Source organism: Puntigrus tetrazona, chromosome 19 (genome assembly GCF_018831695.1).
Source record: "Puntigrus tetrazona isolate hp1 chromosome 19, ASM1883169v1, whole genome shotgun sequence".
Lineage (NCBI taxonomy): Eukaryota > Metazoa > Chordata > Actinopteri > Cypriniformes > Cyprinidae > Puntigrus > Puntigrus tetrazona.
Window position 1 is genome coordinate 6232295 of NC_056717.1, and position 21156 is coordinate 6253450.

The 21156-nt window shown below is 40.7% G+C and overlaps 1 protein-coding gene across 1 annotated transcript; it reads left to right on the forward strand.

The window, feature by feature from the left end:
• Nucleotides 1-1730: 1730 nt before the first annotated feature.
• Nucleotides 1731-20045, forward strand: mylipa (myosin regulatory light chain interacting protein a). The gene is made up of 7 exons (XM_043217804.1): nt 1731-1956; nt 3437-3627; nt 13915-14100; nt 15716-15913; nt 16053-16217; nt 17294-17705; nt 18837-20045. The coding sequence occupies exons 1-7, from the start codon at nt 1870-1872 to the stop codon at nt 19014-19016; spliced, it is 1419 nt and encodes a 472-aa protein (XP_043073739.1). The 5' UTR covers nt 1731-1869; the 3' UTR covers nt 19017-20045.
• Nucleotides 20046-21156: the final 1111 nt, after the last annotated feature.

The window sequence follows — 21156 nt, forward strand, 5'->3', positions numbered from 1 at the left end:
AGCTGTGATAGCGAACTTCGTTGTTGAAAAGAGTACAGCGCAGCAACCCATTGGTTGACAAGCATTTAAACGTTGATCAAAATGACGTAGTTGTTGTGGAAAAAAAATAAAGAATACAACAGAATACAGTTGTCCCCTGCACCGTATTTAAAGTTTTAAAGATGATGGACCACCCAGCGTTGATACCCTGGAATAAAAATGATCGACTTGCTTTCAGTAAATCCGACTTGAAAGGCCAATCATCGTATTCATGCTCACTTTAAGCACACCTGCAGAAGCAGTTGCTCCACGGGCTCTCTGCTGTCTGTGCAGCCAACTTTAGCGAGACTGCTGTCACGTCTGGCGGTGAATGCTCGGGGAGAAAAAAGTTTCAAACTGGCAATGTGTGGGCAGGCTACGGCGAGCAGAACAGATCCGTTTTGGCATTTCACGCTTGTTGTTTTCTCCAAGCAGCCTCCAGCACGCTGCTTTCCTGATGTGATGCATTCAGGGAGCACTGAGTGGAGTTTGGGGACAGGTGTTGGAGCGCTGGGTGTCTGTCCCGGGGCCGTCTCGCGCGACTCTACTGCAAGGTCATTCTGGGGACTACACCATAGTTAGTCCCCGTGGACCGCTGCTGGTCTGACACGACTGGAAGATGCATTGATAGCTAGCTAGTTTCGTTCCAGCAACTTACATATTCAATATCAAAAGCCTTTCGGCTGATGTCTCAACTCGCAGTGTCAATATGCTCCTCAAGGGAGGGTTGCAGGCAAACATGCATAATACATGTGAAGCGTAATCTCAAGTCGGTAAGGCACTCGCTCCATCCGTCCTCGGGCTTTAGACTAAACCGCAGACTCTGGCATTGTGCCGTGATCTTACTTAAGAGATATTTGCCAGGACGTACTCAAGTGTAAATGTGATCAAGAAATGGTGTCTCAGAAGGACAAGCGATCGAACTTCAAGTAAAGTTTAGCGCAAGGTGTAATTCTGTCACACAAATATAATGTGTAAATATAATATAAATATATATTATGTATCAGTTGTGTTTTTATTTTATACATATATTTTTTATTAATATATTTTCATTTATTTTAAATAAATATTTAATTGGTTGTGTTTTAATACATTTTATTTTTTTTATTAATTTATATTAAAGCGTGCATATTTAATTACATTTATTTATTGCTGTGTGTGCACAATGTTTAGATAGATAGATAGATAGATAGATAGATAGATAGATAGATAGATAGATAGATAGATAGATAGATAGATAGATAGATAGATAGATGCTAAAGTGAGCACAATCTTAATAAGGTCTAAATTAATAAGAAATGTAGGTATACAGGCATAACCATCGTGTTAACTGTATTATGTGAAAAATATAGGAGGAAATTGATTTATGGTTGGAGGGAGGGATAAATATGATGATCTGATGATCTCTGATATGATGTTACTGTAGGCTAATTGTGTACTGTACATGTGTAGGCAAATTATAGGCAATTTGTCATGCACTTTTTGTTCCTTTTTTGTTATCTGAACTTGACTAGAGCGTCTTCATAAATATAACGCAACCGAAGGGGACGCTCGTAGCGTCTACACAGTATTCCCTACTAAGTGAACATGGCAGGCTTTCTGTCGCTGTCAGAGCGTTCGCTGTAGGTTTTGATTCGCCTCTCGTGATTGGCTGCGGTGGGGGTGGGCGGGGTTTAAACAGCGCTTCGAGTATATATACAGCAGGAAGCGCTCGGTCACAGAGAAGCAGAAGGCTAGAGGAAAGTGAGCGAGGGCTGATGTAGGGTGCTTAGAGAGGACAACAGTGAGAGCTGTTTGTAGTATTTTTTTTTGTTCAGGAAGGGTAGACCAAAGACAAAACACCTCTCCAAAATGCTCTGCCACGTAACTCGACCGGACGCGGTGGTGATGGAGATAGAAGTGGACGCCAAGGCGAACGGAGAGGACTGTCTGAACAAGGTGAGATGATGAATGAAAGTGTGGATGCGGTCTTTATTATTGCACGTTTCTCATATTCTCATTCTCGCCTGTCACCTATCCAAAACAAGCCAGCAAACGAATGAGTGCGGAATGAATGAGTTTATATGAAGCACATGCAAACTTGAGATCAACGCCGCTCTGTTTACCTCTTCGGTCGCGCGCGTTTATTTGGTCAAACGCGACACTTGACGTTAAGCGCGTTCTTTTGAAAGTCGCATCTGAATTATTTTTTTCTTTAGATCATTCACAGAAATGCTCGTATGTCGGGCTGCGCCTGTATTGCATCCTAAAGAAGCAAAATGTTTTTGTTTTTCTTTGTTGCATGCGAATCGACAAACGTTTTGCGTGCAAGTTAAACGTTTACGTTTATTATTGTCAAGAAATAAGATGCGTGGTTGTTGTAAACGGTGCGTGCGCGTTTGTGATGGCATGCTCGGGGTTACTAAAGTTCATTCGCTTCGGCAGCAGATGTTTGGCTCGTGCGTGGAGACACTACACCTCCTCCGACGTGGATGGCTTTTCAACGTGTTATAAATGTTTAAGGGACATCTCTGAAGTTGCTGTGTATGGTTTTTACACGAACCTCAAACTTTTTAGCCTAGCACCAAATTTAAAAGCGGTTCAAGGAGGTGAGGGTGGCACTTTTGTATGTAACGAGGCTTAAATGAGTGAATTAGTTGCGCGTGTGTGAGCGTGTCGTCTCAGGAGATTTTATGAACACATTTCCGTCCATAGCGTGGTGCCCTAAAGACGTGGCTTTCTTCAGATTTGCCCTTTTAAAGTCATTTTCTCGCCTCTGTTACGTAAGTGAGACTTTGAGGGGAAATAATAGCCTCCTGAAAAAACTACAAATGTAACCAAGGCTTTGCTACACCAACCGTAGTTTAACCGTGATATTTGTGGTAAAACTGTGGTTATACAAATGATAATATGTGCAAAAAACATGGTCACTGCATTCTTTTACTATAGCAATGCCATTGTTAATTGTGTATATAGTGCTTGTATTACATAACATTGAGTATAGTTGCAGTTATCATACTTACTAGTTGACAAGTTCATCAGCTTCATGGCATTTTGCTTGGAGGAAATAGACGATTTAACTTTTTGCCTTACGTTTAATGTTAATGGTACAGGTGCTGCATATCTACAGGCTTTGTCAGTGACGACTTTGTGGCGGTGTTTTTGCATTCAACAGAACTATCTGACTTAACTTGAATGCACCATAAACTCTACAGGACGGCCCTCCAGGAATCGACTTTGGCACCCCTGTAATAATATAAATAATTTTAGCGACTCGTGTGGTTAAATCATTTGTTCTATAAGAATCGCTAAATGATAGCAATAAAATGAGTAAAATCTGAAAATGTTTTACGTGTGGTTTTTACCTTTTTGCTGCGAAGAAAACTGAAGTAAACCGTTTCTGATGTTTAACGAGGTGTTACTCTTTCTTTGGTGACAGGTGTGTCGGAAGTTGGGAATTATTGAGGTGGATTACTTTGGGCTGCAGTTTTCTGGCAGTAAGGGAGAAAACCTGTGGCTGAACCTGAGGAACAGAATCTCTCAGCAGATGGACAATCTCACGCCCTGCAGACTACGGCTCAGAGTGAAGTTCTTCGTGGAGCCTCACCTTATTCTGCAGGAGCAGACGAGGTATGTACATGCGTGTTTTGTTTTGTTTGCATTACTACAAAATGATACCATTTGAGGAAGTTGTGACCGAGGACATCGTCTATGAGTAGAGGCGTTTTTAAACTTCCGTTCCGATGCAGAGAGAAAAAGCGTTCAGAAGACCATGAAGAAAAGCGTCTGAAAGTTTTAATAAAAGTGGACGTGAAGCCGTTTCTCTCCCGTTCGCTGTGCTTGATGTGAATTCTACACCCGACTTTAGCTATATATGTTGTTTTTGAAGAATGCCATCGTTAAACTATAACCACAAAAAATCTAGGGCATGTTACATTAAATATTCATTTAACAGCGCTGGTTTCATGAATGTTCTTCCAGCTTCACTTCAGCTGAAGTCAAGTGTCTCCGGTAAAGAAAGAGCATACTTTGCACAGTAGCCTGTAAAGCTTTTTTTTTTCTTGTCTCAGTACAGTGGTTTGCCCTGTAGTAACCCCGCTCCCTGTGGGTTACTGTAGGTCGTTGTGCTATGAGCGGCAGCAGGAAATGTGATCCCTTGCTCAGAAGGCTCCTAGCCACAGAGACGGAGCTGGAGTCACCACCACCTCATGCTCTTATATTCCCTGTAACTGTGGCGTTGGTTTTGTTCTTCGTCTGAGAATGATGTGGAGCACAATATAAAGCGCGCAACTTTACATGGAAAAACTTGAAAAATACAGTGAAACGCACATGCTAGTACATGGGCGACTAAAAAAAGTTAAAATTCACACTGCTTTGAAAGTATAAGCACAAGACTAGGGGGATATTTCAGGGATGTTTTGTTTTGTGGATGTTGGTAACCAAAAAGTATTTTTGATCCTTGAGACAAAAGCATTTCTCAAAATATCATCATCTCTGTTCAGTATAGAGAAAGTGACTTACCCTTGTCTGTTTAGTTGTATGCTATTTCCATGGTTATGACCACCAATTTGTATCTTTGTAAAGAACCAGTGGAGTTTTTGACTAAAAATCATTTTCGGTTAAATATCAGATGAAAAGCTTAACCGTAAAAACAATTGCTAAAATTTAAAGCTACATTTAAAATAAGCATGCTTACTCTCTTATAAATAAAATGACAATATTAAATAAAAAATTCACTTTTTAACTAAATGCCGGAAAAAACTAAAAATACCAAAATAATGCAGGTAAAGTTTCATAAGCGTTTTAAAAATGATCTTAATCCTGAAAAGTGCAACTGCTGTTGTTCACTACCCAGATTAATAGGGGAGGGGGGTTTTGGGTTGTAGATCTAAAGTTTATTTTAATGTTTGTGTTAGCCTGTGTTTTTTTTTATTTTTTATTGCAAGTCCCAGACTGTAACAACTGTTTACTGTAACAGCCTTAATTATTTTCTGTGGTCAGGGGCATTCTTCCATTTTAATTTTCTCTGGTTTAGTATTCAATTTTTTTTTTCCTGTTCTTTTCTGAACTAAAAAAAAAGAAAGCTATGGATGGGACTCTGCATTAATAATTCAGAAATGAAATGAAGCTGTTACTCTGAGGTTTTGAAGCACTCCAGCAGTCGACTTTCTCCCCAGAGATAATTTGACTGGGTAATTACGATGGATGTCATGTAAATTAACTCTTTCTGTCAGGACGCTGCTTCCACAAATGTTTGTTTCTGATTAAGAGAGGCACAGACAAGTGTTAAGAAGATTTCTTCCACCGTCTTGTTTGTTCACTCGCTCTCTCTCCTTGTTATAAGTAGAGTCACGTGCTCTTTCGTACTTCATTAACTGAACTTCGCAGTGAGTATGTACCTGCAGTGAACCACTTTCAACCCCGTGGTGAACTCTGTCCTCTTCCAGTATCTGCTGTGTGCCGTTATTTGATAGGCAGCCCGTTCTTGGAGCCCCTCAAAGTGTGCTCTCCGAGCTCTGCTGGGTCCTTTTCAATAAAATGAAATGGATAGCTTGCCAGATCCCGCAGGCATTCCCACATCCATGCATCCTCCGGGCAGAGCGACACCGGCAGGGAAGCATGGGCATGTACGCGTGCTTCCGTTTCCTGGTCAGCGTCTCTTTGTAAGGATTTGTAGGCACTTTTCTTTGGTTTAGATGGTCCTCTGCTGACCTGAGGGAGATTAGCGGGGGTCACTAACAGATGGTGGACGGAAAGATTGAGGGATTTTGGGGGGAGGAGGGAAACTTGGACTGGTAGTTGCAAGTGTTGCACTTTTTTTTTTTTAAATGCGAGACTTCTTGATGCGAGGTGGAAGGACGTCGCACCCCCAGGGCCGCCACATGTAATTTCATTCAAGCTGTCAAGACACCCTGGACGGTCCTTCCAAATAGGCATGAAAACGGCTTACGGTGTGTGAAAGTGTGACGGCTGACGTGTTAGGAAAATCTGAGATGGCGGGGGTTGAGACTTTGTTTCTCTGTCGACATCAGGATGAGAGCAGAGCTTTGATCAGGCTGAGATTGAATATTTGGAAGAGAATGTGAGGCACACTGAATAACAATGAATACAGTCATTGTGCCCTATATGTGGCAGGAGCTGGCAGTGTTCAGAAAGGAACATTAGCATATTGCTTACTGCACAGTGTACATGGAATAATGCCTTTTTTTGTAGAATGTGGGATGATTATACATTCATAAATCTCAAACTGTAGTATGATTCTCATATGAACTCATTGTAATAGCCCCCACCCACAAGTGACATCCAATTATAGCAAAAAAGAAAAGGCTGCATAAAAAAATAATTGAATGATTTTAATGAAATTAAGAATTTTAATGCATCTCGTAATTATCAACTTATCGAATCAGCCAGAATTTTTAGTGCTCTTGCGTTCCACTAAAAACGGCGTAAAACGCGCTCTTTTTGTCAAAGGAGTAATAGACAAGATGGAGAAATAGATGCCCATAGCAAAATATAAATGGCAGCTTGGTATTTCTGAGTGTAATGCAGGCTGCTGTCGCATGAAAACAGTCCTTTGTTAACTTTTTGGCACTGTTGTAGATTTGTGTGTGCGCACATGCATGCATGATGCGACCCAGCCTCCAGCTACAAGGGTCATGTTCCCTAACCTTGTTTGTGTAATGACCTCTGCTCTACTTCGACACTGCGTTCCACTGCTCATCGCATTGACTGGCAGCGAGCTCTGGCGTGTATTCACCACACACACACACACACACGCATACGAACGCAGCCTGGAGCCACACGGTTTTCCCCACAGAGAATTTTTAAATGGAATTGTGTATGCGCATGAAGTCGGCCATTCTCTCTCATCATTTTGTATCTGGTGCTTTTGATGTCGCCTTAGAAACCGTGAACGTATTGTAGCTGTAATGGGATCGAACATCCCTGTAAAACAGTTTCAACAGCTTTTCAAAGTGCTGGTTTTACGACCGAAAGTGAGCTCATGAGCGCACGTGCACATTACAGACCGGTGTAAGGGTTGATTCAACCTTTTTGCTGGAAGTTACAAAAAAACTACTGTGACAGTTTGCTGACTGTAGAGTTGGTAATGTTTGATTACTGCGTTAATGTTCCATGGTGTTGCTGCAACACTTAAGTCAACATGGGGCAACCTTCAAGTCATTTTTCTATAATGTTGCACATTTCTGATTGAAATTGACTTCTAATGTAAAAAGGATCTTAAAGTGGGTGTTACTGATCAGAATTAAGTTGCCTGGTTGAAAAGGGAACTTTTATACTTGGCTCATAACGAAAAGCAAAATTCAGAGTACCTTGATTAAATTCTGGAGTCTAAAATGTTAGAGTGAGAACGGACCATGCACCGACCCCTGCTGTACCTCAGCTCCGGTCCAAGTCTAGAACTCTGCTCGGGCTTTCACACTTTCTCTCTCTACTTCTCTTTATCTCTGTCTGTACTGTTATGTAAGGCGCACTAAACGGTGCACAGGCCTCTGAATGCCGAAGAGCCGCTTATATAAGCCCCAGAGCGGGCCGAATGGAACGGCTTTTGCTTCTGTGGTCCATTATTGTGACAGTTCCTCATGTTCATTAGTATAAGTGCATCTTCCAAAAATAGATCCTTATGCTTCCTCTATGGAGAGGGGTTGTGTATGATTTACCAGATAAAGGAAATGTTTACTAGTACAACAAAAGGTATTTGGCACAAATGATTGTTTCCAGTGCTTGGACATCTAATGTTTTCTGTTTTTAATTATGGGCTGGGGAAAATCCTCAAACGAGGAACAGTTTAAAGATAACCACAGGCCTTGAGGGCCTAATCCTGCTTTACAGAATTACTGGATCCTTTGAGGCTCAGAGCCGCCCCACCTCTTCTCCCAACCACAAACGCTCACATGTTAAAGAAACGCCACCCTCCCCAAAAAAAGCATCTCTGGCCTGCTCTATTTTCAGTACGCGTAATCAGAAGTGATGTTCACACTCGCATCCAGCTGAGTGTTAGCTGACATGTTTTTAAAACTCTTTCTGGCAGTGTCGCGTCCTATCTCGCATTCGGAGACAAGTGCGGCTTCATGTGACGGTAAACAAAACTTCTCCCACAAAGGCATTTACGAAGTATCAAAAGCTCTGACAAAATTTAGTATTAGTGTGGGTGGGTGCGCACTGCTGTGACAGATCTTTGCGTTTCTCGTCTACAGTCATTGAAATCGTCATTTTTAATATCAATTTGTTAGTTTTTACCGTAATATATAAATGCCATCTTTCCAAACCTTGTTAAACAATAGAAGTAATTTTAGACCGAAAAGTGGTTGATTGACGATGTACAGCTAACGTTTTTGTTACAAGGATAGAATTAAGGTCATTAGTGAGTCGTCAGCACTCCACAACGGTGGCATGCTCGTGATTATGCTCTAGCTAGTCTTTATGGCATGCTATGCGTGCCGGGCTTGTGTAAAGATGCCTGTATTGTTTTGGAGGGCTTGAGTGTTTAGCATTCTCATCAGGACTGAATGATCCTGTTGATCCACAGAGGCCAGCACCATTAGCAGAGGCACAGCACACTTTAAATAAGAGAAGGGCTCTTTTAAACATTAATCTGTGCGCTGGTTTAGCTTCAGCCCGTTGGGAAGAGCAGCGAATAATGTTTTTAAGATTAAGTCGTGCATATACTCCTGCCTTGGCCGTTTGGTTCTTGTTCTGAAACATGAGAACATCCACGCTCTTGTACTTGCAACACCACTGGTTTTCTTTACGCCTGCAAATATGCAAAACATTCTGCTGTGATCTCAGGTCTTGTTATCTTCACAGTCAGAGCCCTGGGTGTTGTCAGCAGGAACTGGTGAGCGGGTGCTATTTAGGGTCACAATGAGCACGAACAGACAACTGCACAGACCAGCCTCTCGCGCTACATCAAATCCTAATAACAAGGTCACCAGCAATCCCGGTAAGCTCCCGATTACCTCCTTACTGCTGGAAGACTATGACGCGCAAGATCCTCCTAAGGTTTCATAGATGGATCATAAAACGGCAGCCATAGCTTTGTGTGTATCATGAGCGAAATGGTTTGCAAACACAATTTTTCACCCGTTTTACAATTCTTAGCAAGTTATTCCAACTCTGGACCCCAAAACCATCGTTAACGCTTATATCCTTAAATGGCCATTAGTGTAGCACAAACACCAATGGTTGGTATAAAATGTCCAAATACCCATTGCTCTACCAATAAAATTGCTCAACCAACTTTAAAGTAGGGGAAGATCCTCCAGTATCTCTGAGGCATATTTTGGGCTGTGTTAGGTTTTTTTAACCTCACTAGGGCTTGTTAATTTAATTCATTTTGCTTATTAAAATTGTGAAATGCTTTAGCTTTTTTAGTTTCCTGTCACAAATATAGATGATGGGTGGCACTGCATTCAATTACAAACAAGCACAAACATTAATTAGTAGTTTCCACTCTACGGTCTTCTGAAAGTGACCAAAAGGCCAAACAAATAAATACCCCCGTAAAGTCACATTTCGTATTCTAAATTACTTGTTTTCCGAGGCTTATTTCATAGTGGAATATTTGTTACTGTGATTACATGCGCCTCGACCGCGGCAGAACAGGTTTATCCACATTTGTAAATGAACTATAGTAACCTACACCTCTCTAGAGCTGAGTGTGTATTGCTCAGAATTGATGTTGGGTTGTTTCCGTGCAGAATTAAATTTTGTGGGAGTTTTTTTTCAGCCTACAGCATTATTACAGCTCGCAAAGTTGACGCATCACTTACCAGAGGCGTTCGCGCACAAAGCAGGTCTTTGTTCGAGTTCTCCATTTTATCGATATTTACTTGAGTGTTTGGGAGACTGGTGATTAACACTTTGTGGGTTAGCGAGGAGGTGTTTACCTGCGACGCATGAAGCGGGTGGCAGGGTTTACTAGAGTTCGTTGACTGCGAGTAACCCTCACCACATGGCTCACAGCAATGTTATTTGACTAACTCTGAAACCACATTGTTTCAAAGGGCGCCTGAAAAGAATGAAACTCCTGTGCGGATTGGCCTCTTTGTTGCCGTCTCCGGGCAGAAGCTTCTCGTTTCATTTCAGAGGAATGTTTTGTTCTTTTGCGGCAGACCCCCCAAACATCTGGCCCCCAACAATGAGTCTGCCTGTAACGGAGAAGATAAAACAATTAGAAAGAACAGAATTAGTGAAAACAAAAACAATGACCCTTGAGGTTCTGTGGAGAAGACTTGTCATATTTCCCAGTTGAATTCATTCGTAATATCGTATATTAAACAGGATTGCTTTGTACATATGAACATGTAAAAGTAGGGTTTGCACAAGAAACCTATTTAGTCTCGCCGGTCTACTTAAACCCTTCAATGCCTCCCCAAAGCAATCGTCTGAATTGATGATGCCGTAATCTGAATTACTCAAAAGTTTATTTTCTCTCTGCCTGTCGTGAGATTTGCTTTACAGCCAAACGTCTGAGGAAATTGTGCAAAAAAAGTGCACTGCATTTGAAGCCAAAACCTCAAACCCACAAAAGCCCTCCTTCGCAAAGCTCAAGCTCTCTCGGATATCACGCCGTGACCCATTTCTCGTCAGCGGAACGGTGCAGGCGTTTTAATTGAATTCTTCCAGTTACACAATCAAACGCTCCTTCTGCAAAGTGATGATATAATTTTTTTTGTGATTTAACTCTGATCTGATTTGCTTCTGAGAAACTGTGGGGCCCTCAAAGAAAAGAGTTGCATGTTTTTGCAGTTTAGTTTTGTTCTGAAGATATTTGCAGAAATGTTCTGTTGCTGTTGAGCTGTGGCAATACATTAGTGTAACTTGTGCAGAAAATGCTGACTAATGCGGTGTCGATGCCTTTTATAGGCGGATAACATGGCCAACACGTACGTATACATAGTTGAATGGTAGGAAAAACTGACTGTTGTGCTCCAGTTTCTCTTATCGTCTCAGACAGGCGTTGTGGCATTGCTGATGAAGGTTACAGACAGACAGGATCGTATCTTTTATAACATAATGACTTGACCTTGTGCACACACTCGGTGTTAACTTTCACTTTGCTGAAAATGCTACGAAGTGAGTTGTAATGAGACCGAGTGGGGCCCATCTGTGTCCCCCGGACCCCCTCTCCTGCCCACTAATCTGATAGCATTAAGATTTTAGACTCCACCACAACCGGCTGTTCTCAGCTGCTCATAGCTGATAGTCTTCTCCCTTTTAAAGTATGTTATTTGCATAATAAATGCGCCGAGTGTGAACAGTGTAATGTTTTTGGACGCCTAACTAAAAGTTAATTGCAGTTAAATGGAAATGTATTCTCATTTAAATATAGCAAAATGTTACATTTTAAATGCATTTAGATGGACCTTAAAGTGCTTGCAAAAAAAATAGTATCTTTTTATGCAATTTCATGAATGCTAATTTAGTCTTGGAAATTATAGTTGGTGTTCAGTGCTGAATCTAATAGGGATGGTACTCTTTAAAAAAAAAAAATAAAAATAATAATAATAATAAATGAATAAAAAATACCATGCATGTTTATTTTTATACATTTATATAATAAATATAATACTTTAAGTATAATTTGTTATTTTTAAACTCTTTTCCGTCTGACTTTATATTATATTAGCGCATGTATGTATGTATTTTTTTTTTTTTTGTGTGTGCCCAGTATAGGACTTTTCTAAGAATCACTTTTAGACTTCTAATGGCTCCCCTCGTTAACCGTGGTAAAAACGCATTGTGTGGTGGTGTTTGTTGATGACGAGGGGCTGCATCAGCGCAGCTGCGTGTTTCTAAGATTAGTCTCGTAACGATCCTGACTGAACCGGCGCTGCTTGTTCTGGCCTGAAGTAGCTGGAGTTTGACCGCTGGTAACCTCTCTATCTCCCTGCCCCCATCAGCCTCCTTTGTTTTGCCTGCCAGGTAATTCATCACATGAGTGTGATGTCACTGCAGGGAAGTGCCTCATCAGGCCGGGCGAGACTCCCTTTGTCAAGCGGCAGGTCTTGTTTATTTGTCTGGCCTATGAATCCACCTCAATTTTCGTTCTCCGCCTTTTTTCTACTGTCTTTTTTCATCCAAAGTCAATGTTTATCGGTCCGGGTGTTTTGTCGGCAGCGCTGTGCGACCTGATATGCTGGTGTTTGTTTTCCTAAAGAGCCATCGCCTGCGTGCAGAGCAGGAGTATCTCCCAGACTGTTTTTGGTGTTCCCATGCTCCACTGTTGGCCGAGGGAACAGAGGCTTGCTGGGGGAAAACATCAGTCCTGTTTGGTCTCCAAACCTAGTCTCTGGGGACTTGCACAATTTAACATTTTGCGTCCTGCAGTGGACATTTAGAGCTTTGGGTCAGACATACAAAAACCAACTGGAGCTGGTTAGTTCAGGAAGTTGGGTTTAGGTGCTAGTTCACACATGATGCTACTAGACTGGTTTGTGAAGAACCTTAGGAGAAGATGAACCACTGATATGGCTCAGCCCAATTCAACTTTTTTTTCACTGAACAAAAGTATGACTCAGATGCACAACCACATACAAACATGTTATATTATAGTTGTTATTTAATGGTACTCAACAAACACTCCTTCACAAGGTGATTTGTATTTCTATTTTGCATGCACAGTGCAGACATGCACAAACTGTTACTCCTTTTTTATATGTATCTATGCACTCTTTACATTAAATCATGCACATTGCAGACATACAGACTATTTTTTTTCTTGGTACTTTTAGCTCTTTAGTTTTAATGCTGAATGTTCATACAAGCACTTGAGAAACAAAAATACTTTTAATGTTTTGTCTATTGAAACTTGAATTTCATGCATTTGATTATTTGTAAATGCACTTTTGTAATAAGTTTCGGTTTAGTCCCTTTAAATTTAAGATAATACTGAATGAGTGTATATAATCGATTACTTTCCATGTCATTTTAGTATGTTTAGTCTGCATATTAAAGCGACTTGTATTAAAGAACAAAAAAAAGTAAACACTGATTTAATGTAGTAAAATGTTTAATTTAACATCAAAGTGCAGTTAAAAAAAGTAAACAAAAAATCATGTACATTTTACAGCTGAGCAGGAAGTACCCTGATGCTTGTTCAAGGTAAAAAAAAAAAAAATTCCCTTAATCAATAGTCAATGACCAACCAGGGTTCTTAGGGCTGCTAGTCTAGTTTCTGACTTTTAAAGTAAAGTTTCTTATTCTCCTGTCTCTGATCGACCGAAGAAAAATTGACAGTCACGCAGACAGCTGAAAAGAGACCCATCTTCAGTGAAAAACACAATGAGAATTACAGCTACGGGGGTTTATGTCAGCTTCACGTCAGCAGTGAGTAGTGAGTGTGGTTCTCATGCTTCGAGATGGCATGCTTATCGTTTGGAAACGCACCAAAAGCGTATTGCATTAAGAGCCTTATCAGTGTTGGTTAAGTTAACAGATACGAGAGATGAGACCATGACGGGAGTGAAAGTTAAACCAGTTTGCACACAAATGCAATCGCAATATTGTTTGGTTTTTGAAGTGAAAGTGAATAATTTGAACCGAAACCGTCATTTCTGCTTTTCCTTTGACCTTTTGTTATTTTCAATTGATTATTTTTATTTTTTATTTTTTGCCACTTCTGGTTTTCATTGTTCCTTTTTAAAGGACCGGTTTGCCTATAATAGATCACACTAAAATACTAGATGGATCCAGCACATAAGAGCATGTGCAAGATGGGTGTTTTTTTTTTTCCTCGTCACCTGTTTAAGTCTGCGCAGACCGCTCTCTCTTTCCCGTCGTACCACCTGTCGACACGCATACGCGCTTCACTCACTTTTCACCGCGTCACCAGCCACCTGTTTCCATTCGCAGCTAACTCTCTCACTTTCTTTGTCCTTCTGCTCTGCTCTACAGACACCTGTTTTTTATGCATGTGAAAGAGGATCTGCATCGTGGACATCTGCGGATGTGCTCTGAACAGGCCGAGGAGCTCAGCGCCCTCCTGGCCCAGGCCGAGTTCGGCGACTATAACCAGAACACAGCCAAGTACTGGTACACTGAGCTCTGTTCCACCGAGCCCAACCAGGCCACCATCAACAGGTGAAACAATGTCACTTGCTATCCTCTCTCTGACCTTCAACTCATTTATTTAATCCATTCTTCAGTGAATGTCCCAGGTTTAACTTGTATTGTGTTTTATGTATTTCAGGAGATTCGTTTACTTGTTGAATCTTCTTCGTTATTACTAATTATTAGTGTTGCTAATACTGAAAGATTTTAGTATTAAAACGGTTAAACAATTGTGCTGCTTTAATATTTTTATGGAAACTGAGAATTTAATAATAATGATAATAATATGTGATTTCAAAAGAAAAACATCAATTTGTAAAATTGTGAAAAAAATAAAAAATGTATTTTCCTTTTTAATTTTGGGTCCTTGATGAATAAGTGTGCATTTCTTTCAAAACAATCCTGACCCCAAACTTGGGGGTGGTAGTGTGCTTTTAACTGAGAAAATATGTAAATGCGTTTTAGCCATTAGTCTGAAAATATTCCCAACTCTGCACAGATCTGAGCGCACTAAACATGAGCATTTTTGCAATAACATTGCAAGGCTGATATTTTCACCGGGTTGTTATAAACGTAATACAATGTTAAGCTGTTACGAACACACACCGTTTAAAAAGCCAAACAGAGAAGAAATATTAAATATATAAACTGAACTGGAACCCACAAGTCGTGCTGAAATACGACTGAACATCAAACTGATATCCAAGGAAAGTGAATGTGTACTTAATGTAACTTAGTAGAAAGGTTGTCATTTTAAACCGGTTGCTGGATGTTTAGGCGATTACTTGCTAGAGAAAGTCAAGGGAGCTGAGCTGTAATCTGTGCACTCTCGTGAACATCTTATCCAGAGCCTCGTGGCTGTAAACAAAGCACTCCTAATGCTGTTTGACTAATTACACTGCTCCTTTTATAGACTTGTGCTCAGACTCTTCAGCTTGTTCGGGTTAGATAACAGACGACCTAATCAACTACAATCAAAGAGGATTAATGAGATCTGTCTGTAGTGATTAATCATCATTGTCCCAGAATCAAATAAAGACTAATGTGTACAAGAAAATCAAAGCGTCTCGTACAGGGAACACGAAGCCGTGGACTTTGGCAGTGACTGCTTTATTTTACTCGTTTATGCACAATATATTGTCAACTTTATGGGTTGACACCCATGATAATAGACTTTTATTTACCGGCCTGATTTTTATATGGAAGCAGATAACGAGTTACTCAAGAATTGTTTCCAGTATAAACTAGAAGTCATTAGCCATCGCAACCAGCTGTAATAAAAGGCATTAGTAGTTTACACAATGCTACACCAATCAACAAAACAACAAATTATGCTACGTGTCGCATTAACAATTAATACTACAACCAGTAATCAAATCATTAGCCAAAGTACAAGTAATTGCTAAGTTATGTTACATGTCAGCATATGTTACCATTTGTAATAACAGGAATTAACAAATTAATATTATTACTAGTTTTGATTTAATTATTTATTTGTGCACACTAAAGTAAATCTCAACTTTTAATTAATTACCTTATTTATTTTATTTATTAATTCTTCGTCTGTCCTACTTTACTTCTCCACATGATCAGCTTGTATCATTTTCCCCTCACGCTCAATGCCTCTGTTGTGTTTTTTTGGCAGTATCATAGCCAAGCACAAGGCTCTGGAGGGTCTGAGCCAGGCGTCAGTGGAGTACCAGGCTCTGCAGCTGGTGTCGTCTCTGGAGCATTATGGGGTGGAGTGGCACTGGGTGCGGGACGCTGAAGGACAGAGGTTGGCTATCGGTGTGGGACCAGACGGTATCGCTATCTGCCGAGAGGACTTCAGCCTGGTTAACAGGTCAGGCGCGGCGTAAAGTTCTCTTTTTACGGTCATAAAATAACGTTCAGCTCGCATCCCAGAATCAGTCATGTACAATTAAATCAATTCGTGCCATCGCTGACTTTCAGTAATGCGTCACATTTTCCTTTCATTGCAGGATATCTTATCCCATAATACAAATTGCCACGCAATCAGGGAAGAGCGTGTACTTGACTGTCACCAAGGAAACCAGCGACAGTGTGGTCCTGCTGTTCAAGTTAATCAGCAATAGAGCAGCCAGCGGTCTGTATCGGGCCATCACAGAAACACATGCCTTTTACAGGTGAGACGCCGTAAAACCCTTCATTAAAGACAATAATGCACTACATTTCTAAAACTGTTTTTTTTTTTTTGATAATATGCAGCTTTGCCAGGCTTAACACCACACATCTTGTGCACACGACTTCTCTTAAGGTTTCATTGAGCATCTAGTATCCACCTGTCTGGACCGCTCTACACATTATGGTGTAATAATCACTCTTGACTGGCTGTTTGTTAAATGTTCAGTTTTATTTTCCTCATAGAAAGCCTCCGTGTCGGCAGTTTGAGTTGATCTTGTTGTTTGTGCTTCTGGTTTTTGTATGGTTGTCAGAAAAGTACGGGATTATGCGCTTTTGTTTTGGACTTTTGTCAGAGAATAGTTTTCATTGCAGACCAGCTTTGGGCTTTCTTCGTAAACGGCTAGCTGTGAGAATGTCTTGTATTGTTAAAAGCGTTATAAATTAACTAAGAACAAAAGCTGCACAAATGGGTCAGTCTTTCAAAGCCATGCCAAAAATGGTTGACACAGTTTTTAATATAATATAATAACAATAGTGTTTTTTTTTCAATGACAATACCCATCATAATACTATGACGTTTTAGTTGTCATAGAAAGTCACAGTCCCACTGAACATAATTAAATGCTTTTTGGTCGTATTTGACTTTAGGGTGAAATGTTTGACCCAGAACGCACTAAAATAACACATTAAAATTGACCATATACAGGGCTGGTATCATTTAACCTAGCTTTTATACAACACTGCATACTCTACGCAGGCACAGAGTAGCATTAACCGCTGTGTAAAGACCCTTCCAGACGGCCTGGCAATAAAACTGCTTTTACCCAGTTAAAAGTAGTTTAAACAAGGTTTCTTCGGCCCCCGATAAGAGCTTTTATTGCCAAGACGTTGAAAAACGGCTCCTGCCCTCTACCCTTGAACTGTACCAAGCGGCGACATTATTGGTTTTCACAGCCGCAGCACCTCTCCAGTAGCCCATTATCTCTGATGGATAATGGATCGTTTGAGCTGCCGTGTGGCAGACGGCGGGCAGATAATGTGTTGGCGTGTAATACTCAAGTCACGCTTCTCTCCGCAGGTGCGACACCGTAACGAACGCCGTCATGATGCAATACAGCCGGGATTTCAAGGGTCACCTGGCTTCGCTTTTCCTCAACGAGAACATCAACCTGGGCAAGAAGTACGTCTTCGACATCCGCCGGACCTCCAAGGAGGTGTACGACTACGCCAGGCGGGCGCTGTACAACGCCGGGCTCGTGGACATGATGTCGAGGCCGGGGGAGCGCAGCCCGTCGTCCCGCTCGCCGTCCCGCGAGCAGGAGGGGGCCCTGGACTGCGGGGGCTGCCAGCAGAGCCGGCTGCTCCAGGAGAAGCTGCAGAAGCTGCGGGAGGCGCTGCTGTGCATGCTGTGCTGCGAGGAGGAGATCGACGCCGCGTTCTGCCCCTGCGGTCACATGGTGTGCTGCCAGAGCTGTGCCGAACAGCTGCAGGTCAGAGAACATGCAGGTTTAGCCGCTTTCTACGTGACATCGGGCCAAATGGCGGCGCGACGGAGATATTAGGATAGAGTTATGCAGGAAACAATCTGTTGTAGTAAAAGTAGCAGTGCTTCCTAAAATTTAAAGTAATAGAAAAAAAACGGGTAGTTTAAGCAGATTATGATTTGGAGTTTCGAATATTCGTCAGATTTAAAATGTATATCCCGACTTGAGTGCATTTGTCACATTTTCTATAGGGACCTCTTTGCATTTCGCTCGAGAGCCGCATGTTAACAACAAACGCATGTGAAATTAAGTTAGTATGGTTTATTTTTTTGGCTAAATCAGGTTGCAAAGTTTCATGTGGCTTCAGAAAAGTGTAGTAGTAATTATGAATTAATTTTGATCTTGTGAGCTTTTATCTTCTATATTTTCCAGTTTGAAATTTAAATTTTAGTGGGTTGTTCAATTTAGTTTTATTTCCATTTTAGTCATTTTATTACAACACAATTGCCAAGGTGTTTCTAAACGTTATTTAGTTCATTTCAAATTAGTTTTTAATAGTTTCAGGTTTTAAAAAAAAAAAAAGCGTATTCAAAATATTAAAAAGTTTATTTAAATTTAGGTCTTTTTAAATTCAACAATTTATGCATTTTATTTAAAGTTTAGATAAGTATATATTGATGCCTATATTTGCACAATCCCGTTAAAAACTATTTTAATACTTTATTTTACAGTTTTCTCTAATTTAGAATTTTATGAAACTAACCCAAATGATTTCTTACAGTAAATGACATCCGTACAAAATTACATTAGCATGAAAATCAGCAAAAGTGAAAATAAAGCTCATTCTAATAAACAAGGGACCTCTGCGTTTTCCAGGTCCGACCTATTTGAGATGTGGTCCTTAACCACATGTTTATCACTCTCACACTTAACATAAAACCACTAACTGCTGAGCATGAGCAGTAAGAAAAACCTCTTCGGTTGACGCGTGTTGCCCATCGCTCAGCATGTGCCGCCCTCTCTTAACCGCCGCTATCTACCCGATGACCGTCATGTCATTTATTTGCAGGCAGTATAACAATATTCCCGTCTTGTGGTGGTGGATGCTCACTGATGGAGTTTGTTGTGTGTGTCCAGTCATGCCCGGTGTGCCGGTCAGAGGTGGAACACGTCCAGCACGTCTACCTGCCGACCTGCACCAGCCTGCTGAACCTGACGATCGGCGGCGACACCAGCCCCGAACCCATCCACCGAGGCATGGCCCACACCTGCACTACCAACGACTACAGCACCACCGAGAAGATCTACCAAAACTAAGCTCGCCTGCCGCTCTTCCACAGGACTTGAGTTCCGTTTCAGACTCCAAGAGTCTGCTTGGGTTGCTCCTCGTGTGAAAGAAAGGAGCGTCTTTTGATGTTTGTGAATGTTTGTCTCTTAAATTAATTGTATCAGTTGATCTGATAAATGTATTTTTTTTTTTGCTCTACACTCAACAGCATGCAGAACGTCGGTTTGTTTTAGTTTTTTTTTGCCCATAACCTGCACATCTGTATGCCGTGAGGAAACGTTAGCTAATTTAATTTCTATTTTTACGCTTTGTTTTTAATACGCATCGTCCACTTTTTTTTCTTTTGCAGTGGATTTGAGTTTGTTTTAGGTTTTGTTTTTGAGGTTTTCATAGTTTCCATGCCAATGAAGAGGTATTAATGGCGGGGGGCACAGACCCTCGCAGCACTTTGAGCGGAGAGGAAGTCGTCAAACTACTGATCCTCCATTCGTATGTAGATTAACCGCCACTCCAAACCCGACCGGCAAACGCTCCTTAGGGCCCGGAGGTTTATGCCTTCGACGCTTTTATTTTCGCGGTCACGGTCGACCGGTGACTTGCTTTGAATTTAAAGGGTACTGAACGATCTCTCGGTGCAATGCTAACCATTTTGAAGAGATTCTGACCTTTTTATGCTTTAGTTTTTTTTTTGGAAGATGTGGGACGTTTTCGGTAGGAAGGCTCAAAAAAAAAGATCTAATCGACACTGTCACTTTACCAAGGAGTTTCTTAAGTGTATTGTTCCTAGGGGTTTGCCTTAATGTAGCAGCAACACGGTGTGTTTGATATGCATTCTTTCTTTGCACAGACTATTATGGAGAGATGAAGAGGACTATTTTCTTTACTGCTGATATCTGATGTGGAACAGTCGCAGCAGGAGATATTTTTTCAATTTATACAAGTAGGATTTGTTTCTGTTTGTTTGAAGCAAAAACTATGCTCTGTAAATATAGAAGTAACTCTCAGTCTTTTATATTTCTTTGAACGAGAGGTATTAATAAAGCTGTTTTTTAAACTAATCTCGGTGTCCTAGCTTGTTTTTGTTTTGTTTTTCTCACTTGCCTGGAAATGCACTAGTAATAAGTTGACTTTGGTATATCGTAAAGTGCAATTTAAGTTATAAAATGCGACCTCTGACCCTTCCAGAGCACAAAACGGCCGAGGCCAAAGGTCTCTGTGTGTCATGTGAACTGATATATAAAATAAAATATAATAAATATATATATATATATATATATATATTACATAAGCATGTTTGCAGTCTAAGAAATACATTTGTGGAAAGGAGAACATCCATTAACAAAATGATCTAATTTGTTATTGACTTTGGATTTTGCTTTGAAATCTTTTTAATGAGCATTTCAACGATGACATTCTGAAACTGCGTAACTTGATGGTATTCATGGCTGAAAAAACTGTTTCAAGTTCTACGTGGAAAACATTGAAGGCATATAAAGATGTCTCTGATAACTTCGGTGATTTATAAAATGTTGAAATACGGGTGAAACGTGTATATATATTTTTTCACAAAACGCATACTTACTCTGGCATGTGCTTGTTTAAATGAACAAAGCGATTCATTTGGATTAATCGCGCAAAAATGTAATCGTTGCCCACCGCTAAAAATAAGTGATCATATTTAATCATTCTACATTTTATCTCGGAGTGATTGTTACGAGAAATGAGTCAAATCAAGTTGTTTAAGATGGTTTTTTTTGTTATTATGCATTGCTGACTAATTTTATAGATATCTTAGACCTCCTTATTTTTCGTTCAAAACCCCCCTCTTTGTGATCAGAGACTTAATGCATCGCAGCATGTGTATACAGCAGATATTCCTCTCTTTGTTTGCACAGCTCTGCCTGAGGGAAATCAGTTCTGACCCACATGACCCGGGCCTACGGGCCGCTGCAGGTCAGTTCCTGCGTCTCCTTCAGATTCAGATCAAATGTACAGACATATGCAGTAGGTGACGCTTTAGAAAGTCATGTCGGTCTGCGCAGATGTGCAACAACAGCAGCACCTCATCAAATTCAGTAGAATTTAGGTTACGGTCATTTTTAATATAACAAACGACGACAATTTATGTAATCTCAAGCTATCCTTTATTTATTGTGTGGGTCTTGTTCT

Coding starts and splice junctions, on each gene's coding strand:
- mylipa (XM_043217804.1), top strand. CDS start 1,870: ATGCTCTGCCACGTAACTCGACCGGACGCGGTGGTGATGGAGATAGAA. Junction 15,914..16,052: donor GACTTCAGCCTGGTTAACAG/GTCAGGCGCGGC, acceptor CTTTCATTGCAG/GATATCTTATCCCATAATAC. Junction 16,218..17,293: donor GAAACACATGCCTTTTACAG/GTGAGACGCCGT, acceptor TTCTCTCCGCAG/GTGCGACACCGTAACGAACG.